The sequence below is a fragment of the Macaca thibetana genome, chromosome 11 (genome assembly GCF_024542745.1).
Source record: "Macaca thibetana thibetana isolate TM-01 chromosome 11, ASM2454274v1, whole genome shotgun sequence".
NCBI lineage: Eukaryota > Metazoa > Chordata > Mammalia > Primates > Cercopithecidae > Macaca > Macaca thibetana.
Window position 1 is genome coordinate 47596352 of NC_065588.1, and position 13822 is coordinate 47610173.

Below are 13822 nucleotides of genomic sequence, written 5' to 3' on the forward strand. Positions count from 1 at the left end.
CAGGCTGGTCTCAAACTCCTGAGCTCAAGTAATCTGCACGCCTCAGCTTCCCAAACTGCTGGGATTACAGGCATGAGCCACCACGCCCGGCCACCAATATAGGTTTTATCATTGCTTATTTATTTTCTGGCTTAACAGGCATCTCATACCTTAAAGTCAATTACTTTTCTTCTCATTGATAGCAAGATTTTATATTTTTCCATGAAATGACTTCTCCTATGTTAATAATTAATTTCCCTTCAAAGAGAATTTTATTTCATTTCATTTCATTTGAGATGGAGTCTCGCTCTATTGCCCAGGCTAGAGTTCAATGGCACGATCTCTGCTCACTGCAACCTCTGCCTCCCGGGTTCAAGCGGTTCTCCTGCCTCAGCCTCCCAAGTAGTCAGGATTACAGGCGTGTGCCACCACACCCGGCTAATTTTTGTATTTTTTTAGTAGACATGGGATTTTGCCATGTTGGCCAGGCTGGTTTTGAACTCCTGACCTCAGGTGATCCGCCTGTCTAGGCCTCCCAAAGTGCTGGGATTATAGGCGTGAGCCACTGCGCCTGGCCTCAAAGGGAATTTTAGTAGACTGTCACACACAAAATTTTTTAAAGGACCAATACAAAAACATTCAAAGCAGCACTGTTTATGAAAATGAAAACCCAGACAATTTGACAATGGCCAAAACCAGAAGCAGGTGTGTGACTCTATGTCAGTAAAAGACATAGGTACATGAAATTACGTGGTGGTATAGTCTACCCTCAGTGGCCATAGCAATAAAAATATGTATGTGTGACAAAGACTGGATAGTAATTTAGAATGACACAAACCAATAGATTCTGTTTTCATCCTGGAAAAGTTTCCTGTCACTTAGTTTTGTTTTAAAAACAGGAAACCCTTCTTAATCCTGCACATCTAGAAAGTTCCCATCACTTTAAGCTGGCAGCTTAGGTGACACCAGCAAAATACCTCCCTTACCTGGTTGATGATGACTAAAATTCCTTTATAAAGGAGGAGCCTTTTGCGAAAGGCTTAGACACACAAACTCCTGGAGAAGATGCACACTACACAAACACTCATGAAAATCATTGATTTAGGATCCATTTCTGAGAGTGAATTTGGGCAAGGAGCAGAATTAAGGCACCAGAGGAAATGAGATAGGAAGATGGATAAATGGGTGAAAAGCAAAGTGAGGGCATGGTGAATAAACCTGAGAAACTTCCCCTGTTTTCTGAAAAGGGGCTCCACTGCACAATGGCTATGCTGAATGGAAGGAGTGGCAGAGACGTAGGGTCCTTGTCTTCCCTGCCTGGTCTCCAGGGCACTGCCCCTTGGGAACAGGTGATGACCCATCCTGGCCTCAACATGGAAGCACAGCATTTCCAGGCTAGGGAAAAATTTTCGATCATCTCTCTTGTCATTCCTTTATCCAAAAAGGAAAGAAAATGACTAACGTTACTAGGGTTCCAAAGAACTTACACACTGATGTGAAGGTAGAGCAAGTAATGTGTGGCCATGCAGTTTTCTTGTTAAGGAGCTGTTGCTTTTCTGAAGTTTGCCTCCTCGTCTTGGCCCACCCCCACCAGTCCAGATCTCCAGTCAAGGGAAGCGGGAATGTGCAGCAGAAGTCAAGGGGCAATGAATTGGGGTGTTCTGGGGAAACTGAAAAAGGAGGCCTAAGGCTTCCTGCAAAAGGAGATGACTACTCTGCAAGGTGTTAATGAGGAAGACTGATGAGAGGGTGCCCCAAAGCCAGGGAGCAGTGCCTGATCCCCCACAGCTCATCGGGTTCAACTCCCACGTTCAACCCCCTAAGCTCAGTGCTACCAGTCTCCTCCCACCTCACCCTGATCCACCCCAGTTTAGGCCTGGAAGTGACTCAGACTAGAACTAAAACTCCAGAAACAAGGAGTGTAGAGTAGCCCTAGCAGCTGACCAGAGGCACAGGCTGTCCAGTGGGCAGGCGGACAGGACCCTAAAACCACCTGAGCCCCAGGGATTCGTGCTGGCTCCCCAGGGACCACAGGAGGCACTCAGCACTCAGGTGGAGCAGTACCAGGTGGGGGTGACGGCCTCGTACCAGTTGCCTCTGCAGAGGAGCCCAGGTTGTCTGGCCCAGCTTTACCAGCAGCTTGACTGGCTTCAGCAGGGTCTCCGCTCTGGGAGCCCTTGGCGGCCACACCCTCCAGTCCTTTGCTCTCTTCCTCAGCAGGGAGCTGGGCATCCACTCCGACTTCCAGCACTCGGATGGTCTCATGACCTGACATCACGATGACCTGCAAGCAGAGGACGGGGGGGCACTGTTGGGGGAGGGGCCAGTATAACCGCAGGGTTGTGGTTGCGGGAGAGAGGGGAGGGCATTTCGGGATGCAGACCTCCTGTCCAGAGGGCTGTGTGCTCTGTGAGAATTCCAGAGCCTGGGGCAGGCTGCAGATCCCTGATTCCAGGGAAGGAGCTGCTGGAAGAAAGCAGGCCCTGGTGATAGGGAGAAGGGCCTGACGCAAGCTAGAAAAATGTCCCCCAGAGCCAAACCATTTGAGAGCTAGTTTCTCTTTGTTCCATCTCTTGGACTCAGTGCAGGGAGTGGTGGATGGCCTATCCTACAACTTGCAAGGATGTCCTCTTGGCAGCTAGGATCTTGGAACGTGGGTATGAGGGCTCCTAACATGGCATCCACAGCTTAAGTCGGGCCAGGAAGCAAATCCTTCTTCACTTCCCTTGAAATCATCTGAAAGTTCCCCAAAGATAAAGGGATGGAAAATGAATGCTCCACAATGCTGAGTAACTTTTATGGCCCATGATTCCTTTTATTTCCAAAACTCTAGAGTAAAGGCTCAGGATTTCCCTGCAAGCTAAATTCCTAAAACAAGAGTCAAGAATCCTGAAGATGCATCCTCTCCCTCTCTGCCTGGCACCGCTCCTGGACTGCAGTTTTGGTTTTTTTTTTTTTGAGATGGAGTCTTGCTCTGTCACCCAGGCTGGAGAGCAGTGGCATGATCTCGGCTCACTGTAAGCTCTGCCTTCCGGGTTCACGCCATTCTCCTGCCTCAGCCTCCCGAGTGGCTGGGACTACAGGCGCCCGCCACTACACCCAGCTAATTCTTTTGTATTTTTAGTAGAGACGAGGTTTCACTATGTTAGCCAGGATGGTCTCAATCTCCTCACCTTGTGATTCGCCCACCTCGGCCTCCCAAAGTGCTGGGATTACAGGCGTGAGCCACCGCGCCTGGCCTGACTGCAGCTTTTTATCCTATGGGTCTGTGGCTCCAGTCCTGCCACCTGCTGTGGGCATGCTCAGACCTCAAGGGCAATCTCCATGCATGAGTGATGCAGGTGGACCCTGAGCCTCCTCGGAACACTCGGTCTCCCTCCCCTGCCCAGATGCCCCACACTAGCTCTTCATCACCAGCACGGAAACCCTGCCAATTGGGCCATTTAAGAATAAGAGACAAAGTATGTAAATTAAACAGCTTTGTGTCAGGCCTCTCTGCATTTGGCCTGTGCCTGAAATCACTCTCACAACACTCTTTAAGCCTGAAAGTGGATCCAGTCAGAGGCTGTGCTGGAAAAAGTGACAATGTGACCCATCAGGAGAATATGAGATGAGTGAAATACATCCTACAAGCAGCTCTTGTGCTGCCTCCAGTTTGCCCTATGAGAGGCTTCACTCCAATTACGTTTTCAGAGAAATTAATCTTTTCTTTTCTTTTTTTTTTTTTTTTTGGAGACGGAGTCTCGCCCTGTCACCCAGGCTGGAGTGCAGTGGCGCGATCTCGGCTCACTGCAACCTCCACCTCCTGGGCTCAAGCAATTCTCCTGCCTCAGCCACCCAAGTAGCTGGGATTACAGGCACCCGCCACCACGCCCGGCTAATTTTTCTATTTTTTGTAGAGACAGGGTTTCACCATGTTGGCCAGGCTGGTCTCGAACTCCTGACCTCAGGTGATCCACCCGCCTCAGCCTCCCAAAGTGCTGGGATTACAGGCATGAGCCACTGTGCCTGGCCTTTTTTCTCCTTTTAAAAAATTATATAATAGTAATTTGCAAAAAAACAATTAGAAAATATGTGTAAGCAATAAGAAAAACTAAAGAGTAAATTACCTGATGTTCAAAACTTCCTCCGTGTAAACTTAAACATACTATGTACACTTTGATTTTAAAGTCACAGCTTCACTCCCCAAACCCAGACCCTGAGAAATCCTAAATGGCAAGTACCTCTGGACAGGTGAAGGGCGGTGAACCCTGGTAAGAAATGGACAGGGACAGGCCCTGTGGGGTCTTCCCACACCCCTCAGTCCATCACCCTCACTCCCCCTCTTCCCACCTCAGAAGATACCTGCTCATTGACAGTCAGAGACGTCTCTGACCCGGCTCCAGGATCCATGGTCACTCGTCAGGGTCGGGTGGGGTCCGGCCCACACCTAGCACATCCTGGGTAAGATGGGATTGGAAAGGCAAAGGGTGATGTAACACAGTGATACAATTTCTATACCATCTAGAAAAGTCAGAATAGAATCGTAGGAAGACAGAGAAGCTAGGTTCTCCCAAGTATCTGTAGAGGTAAAAAAAAAACAAAAATAAAACAAACGAACAAAAAAACTAAACACAACAACAACAAAAAACCAAAAAACAGGATTCTTTTTTTTTTGAGACAGTTTCACTCTGTCATCCAGGCTGGAGTGCAGTGGCGCAATCTGTGCTCACTGCAGCCTCTGCCTCCTGGGTTAAACCGATTCTCCTGCCTCAGCCACTTGAGTAGCTGGGATTACAGGCATGTGCCACCACGCCAGGCTAATTTTTGTATTTTTAGTAGAGACAGGGTTTCACCACGTTGGCCAGGCTGGTCTTGAATTCCTGACCTCAAGTGATCCACCCACCTCGGCCTCCCAAAGTGCTGGGATAACAGATGTGAGCCACTGCACCTGGCCAAAAAACAGGATTCTAAGAACTTTAAAGTGTTGCATTTCCTACAGCATCCTAGGAGAATCCACACTCAGAAGAACCAGGAACATCTGGGCTTAGGGTGAGGAGAGTAAAGAAAGGGCAAGGTATCTGTCCCTGGGGCTTCCCCAATCCAATGGGAGACAGCACACCCAGCAGAACTCAATGGGAATCTGACCCTGACCCTCAGAACCTTAGACTTAGGTAAGGAGCAAGGGAGAAATCTGGGCAGACTTCCTGGAATAGATGGTAAAAACATAAATTAAAGTGCTCTCCAACTTTAATATGCATGATCATCACCTAGAGCACTTAGTAAAAATGTTAGTATTTATATCAATTACAGAGTAGAGTGAGATTCAGTCTCAATAAATAAATAAAGTACAGAGTAATAATTTAAAAATAAAAATGTAAATGCAGACCCCTAGGTCTTTTCCCCCAACTACTCTCAGAGTCTGATTCAATGGGCGAACATCACAGAATCAGCTCTCAGGTGACTCTATGATAGTGGCCCAAAGACCACAGTGGCCTGTAACAGATGAGGTGGGACATCCCAGATGGTAACAGCCTGCCCTGTGCAGTGAGGAGTGGGCAAAGCCCTCATGTGAGGACAGGTTGTCTGGCTAGAGCCACAAACCACAGTCATAAGAAATAAAGAAAACAGGTTGGGCGCAGTGGCTCATGCCTGTAATCCCAGAATTTTGGGAGGCCAAGGCAGGAGGATCACCTGAGTCCAGGAGTTCGAGATCAGCCTGGGCAACATAGTGAGGCCCTGTCCGTACCAAAAAACAAACAAACAAACAAACAAAAAATTAGCTGGGCGTGGTGGCGCGTGCCTATAGTCCCAGCTACTCAGGAGGCTGAGATGGGAAGATCGCTTGAGCCTGGGAGGCGGAGGCTGCAGTGAGCAGTGATTGGTGCACTCCAGCCTGGGTTACAGAACCAGACCCTGTCTCAAAAAAGAAAGAAAGAGATGATAGAGATAGAGAGAGGAAAGACAATGAAGCGAATAGGTTAGACACTTTTATAGGAAAAAAAGCAATTAACATTTATTTTGAGTGCATATTGCATGCTAGACATTTTATATAACACAATTGCTTGCTGTATTACTCATGCCAACTCTGGGGGCGTGGGGAATGGGAGGCACTAACTATTATCCTCATGTTACAGATGGGGAAACAAAGCCCAGAGGGATGTTCTGGATTCACCTTTCCTTTCTGCTATGGTCTGAATGTGTCTTTCCACCCAAATTCATGTGTCGAAATGCTAATCCCCAAGGTGACAGTATTAAGAGATGGGGCCTCTGGAAGGTAATTAGGAATGGGATTAGTGCCCGTATAAAAAAGGCCCGATGCTGGGTGCAGTGGCTCATGCCTGTAATCCCAGCACTTAGGGAGGCCGAGGCAGGTGGACTGCTTGCGCCCAGAAGTTCAAGACCAGCCTGGACAACATGGTGAAACCCCATCTCTACAAAAAGTACAAAAAGTAGCTGAGTGTAGTGGCGCGTACCTCTAGTCCCAGCTACTCAGGAGGTTGAGGCACGAGGATCACTTGACCCCGGGAGGTTGAGGCTGTGGTGAGCTGTGATCTCGCCACTGTACTCCAGCCTGGGCAACAGAGCGAGACCCTAGTGTGAGAGAGATACTTTCACTCCTTTGACTATGTGAGGACACAGCAAGAAGGCTCTGTCAATGAGGAAGTGGGCCCTCACCAGACAACACCTTGATGTTGGACTTCCCACCTTCAGTACCATGAGAAATAAATTCCTGATGTTTATAAGCTACCCAGTTTATGGTATTTTGTTACAGCAGCCCAGACTAAGATAAATTCACATCCCATACAATTAACCATTTTAGCCACTTTAAAGAGAACCATATAACGGAATCTGGTGGATTCACACTTGCCACCATCACCACTGTCTAGTCCCAGAACATTTTCATCAACCCAAAAGGAAACTCCATATCCACTAATAGTTATTCACCCTCCACTGCCACTGCCCAAGCCCTGGCAACTACTGATGAACTTTCTCTATGGGGTTCCCTGTTCTGGATATTTCATGTAAATGGAACTATAGAATATGTGACTTTCTGTGTCTAGCTTCTTTCACTTAGCATGTTTCCAAGGTTCATCCACATTGTAGCATGTGTCAGAACTTCATTCCTTTTCATGGCTGAATAATATTCTATTGTGTGGATATACTACATTTTGTTTATCCATTCATTAGTTGGTGGATATTTGGGTTGTTCTACCTTTTGGCTATTGTGTATTGTGTATTATGACTATTGGGTATAATTTTTTTTGAAAACCTGTTTTCAATTCTTTGGGTATATACCTAGGAATGGAATTGCTGGATCACCCCTGGGGTTTTAGCATCTTCATTGCTTGGCAGAATGTTCCCTGATCAACCAGGTAAGGAGAACCATGAGGTTCCTTCCCTCCTTTTCCTTCCCTAACCCCTCTCGAGTGGGATTCAAGGAGAGGGCAAGCAATTCCAGGTACCTAACAATTTGAAAAAAGAGGAAATGAGCCTTCCCCTTTCAGGTACGACGAGGGGATGCAGGAAGGGCAGAAGAATTTGCTGAAAGAACTGGTGAGCATCTACCTACCTCACTGGGGCTCTAGCCTCCTTCTTAGGTGATGTCTCCCCTCAGAATTTTTTTTTTTTTTTTCTGAGACAGGGTCTTGCTCTGTTGCCCAGGCTGGAATGCAGTGGTATGACCATGGCTCACTGCAGCCTCAAACTCCCAGGCTCAAGTGATCCTTCCACCTTAACCACCAGCTGATTTTTTTTTTTTTTTGGTAGATATGAGGTCTCACTATGTTGCCAGGGCTAGTCTTAAACTCTGTCCCCCCAGATTTTGTACATGGTAGTCTTCCATGAGTTTTTCAGAGAACTTGGCAATTTACCATCACTTCTGGGTAGGAATTGGGATAAGCTATGAAAGTTGTTACATACAGAAGCCATTTGCAAAGAAAATAAGAGGAAGAGACAACACTGAAATGAAAGCTGCACAAGCTGAATCTGGGTGCATTATAGCTTGATATATACATTTCATGGGGAGAAGAGTTTTCCAATTCCAAAGGTCATTAGGTGTAAGGCAGCAGTAGCCAATCTTCATGGACAAGAAGGCACCTGCTTGAGAAGAGCGCTAAGTCTGCTCACAGTCTCATTGTAGCCTCTGGCTCCTTGCTGCCAACCATGGCCACTCACAGGGAGTGGCTGAGCATGGGCAGGTGTCCACTTTCTGACTGTGTTATGAGGAGGATTCAAGTAGTGATAAGGCTTGGGTGATTCTGATATCCCTTCCACCCTTAAGATTTGATGAGCTATGAGGACCTGGGTCCTCAGTGTCTGGTCCTTTAAGTCAAAGGCAAAGTCAGTCCTGAGACATAGCCTCTAGCCACACCTAAGCCCACACCAACCCACCAACCAGATTTCATTCAGCCCACCAGAAACCCAGGCAGAGCAGAGTCCAAGACCTCCTTTGTCCCAGATCTCAGACTCCCTTGTCTCTCTCTGTCTTACCTTTAGATGGCTATTACACATGTATGTGATATCAACGTCTGACAAGCAGACACTCAGCATTTTGACTCTGAGCTGTGCCCTGCGTGTTCCCCTTGCTTGGGTCCTCTGGACCCAAGACCTAGAGGACCTAGCAGGTCCTCTGGACCTGCTGCCATCTCCTTGTCAGGAACTTCCAAATTTTTTTCAAGCCTCAGGCTGTGGCTTGGTTCCAGTGACCAGACAGCCATCTTCAGTTTGCTTTTTGACCATTTCCCCAATGACTGCATAAATAGCACATCTGGATGGCCTCCTTTAAGCCCATGATGCTATGCAGTGCCCACAGCCTGAAGGCCAGGGAGAAGAGACAATCAGCTGTCTGTTTCCAGAGAAGGAGCTCCTGTCCCCATCCCAGCAGTAGAATCCCAATACATACACACATCACAGCAGAGCTGCTCTGGTTAAAGCTGGGGAGGGAGCCAGAGCCCACCAAGGGCCCTCTCCTTTACCTTTTTTCTCCAGTGAGTTGAGTTTGAAAAACACCTGGATCAGAGCTGGCAAGGCACTCTGGCTGGCTAGCAAATGGCTCACTTATTTATCCCTTGCTTTCCTCGCTAACATCTAAAAACCCAGGCAGGGCTGGGCACAGTGGCTCACGCCTATAATCTCAATGCTTTGGGAGGCTGAAGGGGGAGGATCGCTCGAGCTCAGGAGTTTGATGCCTTCCTGGGCAACGCAGGGAGACTCCGTCTCTACAAAAAATAAAAATTAAAAAAACTAGCCAGGTGTAGTGATGCACACCTATAGTCCCAGCTACTTGGGAAGCTGAGGTAGGAGGATTGCTTGAGCCACAGAGTTCAAGGCTGCAGTGAGTCGTGATCATGCCACTACACTCCAGCCTGCACTCCTTGACAGAGAAAGACCTTGTCCCTAATAAATAAATAAATATATATATATTTTTAAAAAACCCGGCCGGGCGCGGTGGCTCAAGCCTGTAATCCCAGCACTTTGGGAGGCCGAGCCAGGTGGATCACGAGGTCAGGAGATCGAGACCAGCCTAACCACTATGGAAAAACCGTCTCTACTAAAATTACAAAATTAGCCGGGGGTGGTGGCACATGCCTGTAATCCCAGCTACTCGGGAGGCTGAGGCAGGAGAATCGCTTGAACAACTGGAGGCGGAGGTGAGCCGAGATCGTGCCATTGCACTCCAGCCTGGGCAACAAGAGTGAAACTCCGTCTCAAAAAAAAAAAAAAAAAAAAAAAAAAAAAAAAAGCTATAGTCCAATATGGGAGTCAAGGAAATAAGAAGGTAACTACAATACAGTATGTTTAAGTGTCATGGTGGGTGAATAAAAAGCAGTAAAGAATCTACAGGAGGGACACCTAACACTTAATGCAGTTTTTTTGTTTTTGTTTTTTCTTTTTCGAGATGGAGTCTTGCTCTGTCACCCAGGTTGGAGTGCAGCGGCACGATCTCAGCTTACTGCAGCCTCCGCCTCCCAGGTTCAAGCAATTCTTCTGCCTTGGCCTCCTGAGTAGCTGGGACTACAAGTGTGCACCACCACACCAGGCTAATTTTTGTATTTTTAGTAGAGACAGGGTTTCACCATGTTGCCCAGGTTAGTCAAGAACTCCTGACCTCAAGTGATTCACCTGCCTCAGCCTCCCAAAGTACTGGGATTACATGTGTGAGCCACCACGCCTGGCCTGTAAGGCAGTTTTATGCAGTGCTTGTTCCCAGCGAGGCCTGTATTTCAGACATGAAATTTTATGTAAAAGAATCTTGTCCTATGTAGGAAAATGGAACTTGTATGGGATTCAGACTTTTAAACTCAGATCCATTTCTGGTTTTATTATTTTTTTTTTTTTCAGAGACAGGGTCTTTCGATGTTGCCTAAGCTGGTTTCCAACTCCTGGGCTCAAATTATCTTCCCACCTCAGCCTCCCAAAGTGCCGGTATTACTGGCATGAGCCACCATACCTGGCCCATTGCTATGGTTTTCTTTTTTTTTTAACTTTTTTGAGATGGAGAGTTGCTCTTGTTGCCCAGGCTGGAGTGCAGTGGTGCAATCTCAGCTCCCTGCAACCTCCGCCTCCCAGGTTCAAACGATTCTCCTGCCCCAGCCTCCTCAGTAGCTGGGACTACAGGTGCCTACCACCATGGTCAACTAATTTTTGTATTTTTAGTAGAGACGGGGTTTCCCCGTATGGGCCAGGCTGGTCTCGAACTCCTGACTTTGTGATCTGCCCACCTCGGCCTCCCAAAGTTCTGGGATTGCAGGCGTGAGCCACCGCACCCGGCCTAATTTCCTTATCTTTAAAATGGTGACTAGGCCGGGCATGGTGGCTCATGCCTATAATCCTAGCACTTTGGGAGGCCAAGGCAGGAGGATCACCTGAGGTCAGGAGTTCAAGACCAGCCTGGCCAACATGGGGAAACGCCATCTCTACTAAAAATACAAAACTTAGCGAGGTGTGGTGGCGGGTGCTTGTAATTCCAGCTACTCATGAAGCTGAGGCAGGAGAATCGCTTGAATCGGGAGGCGGAGGTTGCAGTGAGCCAAGATCACGCCATTGCACTCCTGTCTGGGAGACAGAGTGAGACTCTATCTCAAAAAAATAATAAATAGGCCGGGCGCGGTGGCTCAAGCCTGTAATCCCAGCACTTTGGGAGGCCGAGACGGGCGGATCATGAGGTCAGGAGATCGAGACCATCCTGGCTAACATGGTGAAACCCCGTCTCTACTAAAAATACAAGAAAATTAGCCGGGCGAGGTGGCGGGCGCCTGTAGTCCCAGCTACTCGGGAGGCTGAGGCAGGAGAATGGCGTGAACCCGGGGGAGCGGAGCTTGCAGTGAGCCGAGATCGCGCCACTGCACTCCAGCCTGGGGCACAGAGCAAGACTCCGCGTCAAAAAAATAAATAAATAAATAAATAAATAAATACAATGGTGATTACATAGGCCAGCCCTATGGGATGGTTATGATGATGATATAAGATCATATAAATGAAATGCTTAGCTTGACTCTTACCACAGTCATCTTCATTTTTATCTATATGTACATAGAGGTAAACAGAGGTCAGGTGACTTGACCAAGGGCACAGGAGAGTCAGGGGCAGATTCAAACTTCAAGGCTCTGTCCACCTGCCCCGGACCCCGTCCTCCTGACACCACACAGAGCTTCCTCTCAGGAAATGGGAGGAAGGCTGATGGGGACTGCTCTGGGCCCCAAGGCTCAGGACACACTGGAAAACAAGGATCTCAATTCTGCTCCACACTGACGCCTGCCCCCACACCCTGAACCATCAGCAGAGATAACAGTCTTGCCAAGCTGTTGGTAGACCAGCTAGGCACACATAGGCCAGAGAAAGGAAAAAGAACGATGAGGTGACCAAAAAAAAAATAGGAGAGTAGAGTCAAGCGTAGTGACTCACACCTGTAATCCCAGCACTTTGGGAGGCTGAGGCGGGTGGATCACTTGAGGTCAGGAGTTGGAGGGCAGCCTGACCAACGTTGTGCAACCCCATCTTTACCGAAACATAACAAACCCAAACAAATAAACAAATAAAAAATTAGCTGGGTGTGGTGGTGCAGGCCTGTAGTCCCAGCTGCTTGGGAGGCTGAGGCCAGAGAATCGCTTGAGCCTGGGAGGCTGAGGCTGCAGTGAGCCGAGATCGTGCCACTGCACTCCATCCTGGGTGACAGAGTGAGACTCTGTCTCAAAAAAGAAAAAAAGAAAAAAGAAAGAAAGAAAGAAAGAAATGTGAAAAATGAAAAGTAGATATGTTCCTAGTAGACTGTAAGCTTCAGGAAGGCAGGGATCATGTCAGGTTATCATCATATCCCGGGTGCGTAGGATAAGATCTGGTAAATAACTCGGTACATGAATATGGGCTGAAAACAAATAAGATATGAGGTCATGTCATTGCCACATCACTTAGCCTCTTAGTATTTCCTACCTTTTCCTTCAAAACACACACCCTATTTCAAATGTTTTGCCTCCATTTCCAGTACTGGGGATACTTAAAAATGATTTCAAAGACGTGGTACAGGCCGGGTGTGGTGGTTCACGCCTGTATGTAATCCCAGCACTTTGGGAGGCTGAGGTGGGCAGATTACTTGAGGTCAGGAGTTCAAGATCAGCTTGGCCAACATGGTGAAACCCCATCTCTGCTAAAAATACAAAAATTAGTCAGGCATGGTGGTGTGCACCTATAGTTCCAGCTAGTTGGGAGGCTGAGGTGGGCGAATTGCTTGAACCCGGGAAGTGGAGGTTGCAGTGAGCCCAATATCGCACCACTGCACTCCAGACTGAGCAACACAGTGCAACCCTGTCTCAAAAAAAAAAAAAAAAAGATTTCAAAGGTGTAGTATTGGGTTCTGGAGAACCCAGACCACACTGACCCCTTCCTAAAGTGCCCGTCCAATTTCTCATTCCAAGCCTTCCTCCCTTAGTCAGTTTCTCCTGCATCCCACTCTCTCTTCTGCCTCATGAACACTCATTTTGACACAGGGGGGTCAAAGGCAGTTTTAAAGGCAGAGGACACAGCTTGAATACTGCTTCTACTAGAGGTATTCCCTATAAGCCTCAGTTTCCTTATCCAAAATGGAACCAAATTATAGTAACCACCTCATGGGTTATTGTGAGGATTAAATTGATAACATTTATGGAAGGCACTTAAAATAGGGCCTAGCATGAAACAAACACTATATATGTGTTTGTTATTATTATTGCTATTATTTTGAACTGAAGTAAAGCATGCATATAAAAATGTTTTTTGTTTGTTTGTTTGTTTCTGTTTTTTTTTGAGATGGAGTCTCGCTCTGTCACCCAGGCTGGAGTGCAGTGGCACCATCTCGGCTCACTGCAAGCTCCGCCTCCCGGGGTCACGCCATTCTCCTGCCTCAGCCTCCCGAGTAGCTGGGACTACAGGCACCTGCCACCACATCTGGCTAAGTTTTTTGTATTTTTAGTAGAGACGGGGTTTCACCATGTTAGCCAGGATGGTGTCGATCTCCTGACCTTGTGATCTGCTTGCCTCAGCCTCCCAAAGTGCTGGGATTACAGGCGTGAGCCACCGTGCCCGGCCAAAAATGTTTTAAATTATAAAGCATTTTAAAAATGTAAAAGATAGCCAGGCACGGTGGCTCACGCCTGTGATCCCAGCACTTTGGGAGGCCAAGACAGGTGTATCACCTGAGCTAAAGAGTTCAAGACTAGGCTGGGCAACACGGTGAAACCCCATCTCTACTAAAATACAAAAAAATCAGCTAGACTCTGTCTCAAAAAAAAAAAAAAAGAAAAAAGAAAAAAAAGAAAATGTAAAAGATTACTCTGATAATTTTATAGTGAGTAAATTTTGGGGACAAGAATATGAGCTTATCCCAAGT

The 13822-nt window shown here is 47.4% G+C and overlaps 2 protein-coding genes across 8 annotated transcripts in view; one reads left to right on the forward strand and one right to left on the reverse strand.

The window, feature by feature from the left end:
- DAZAP2 (DAZ associated protein 2) overlaps nucleotides 1-13822 on the forward strand; it is a 426196-nt gene that overhangs the window by 384907 nt on the left and 27467 nt on the right. The window lies entirely within an intron of this gene.
- POU6F1 (POU class 6 homeobox 1) overlaps nucleotides 1-13822 on the reverse strand; it is a 31304-nt gene that overhangs the window by 15654 nt on the left and 1828 nt on the right. For 4 of the 7 annotated variants that reach the window (XM_050748733.1, XM_050748735.1, XM_050748739.1 and 1 more), the window contains exons 2-3: nucleotides 4324-4418; nucleotides 2068-2263 (exon numbers count right to left, since the gene is read on the reverse strand). In XM_050748733.1, coding sequence (XP_050604690.1) covers nucleotides 2068-2263; nucleotides 4324-4371 — 244 coding nt within the window. In that variant the 5' untranslated portion in view covers nucleotides 4372-4418. Of the gene's footprint in view, nucleotides 1-1466; nucleotides 1688-2067; nucleotides 2264-4323; nucleotides 6161-13822 lie in introns of those variants that run through there. The other 3 variants (XM_050748736.1, XM_050748734.1, XM_050748740.1) reach the window with 2 other exon arrangements.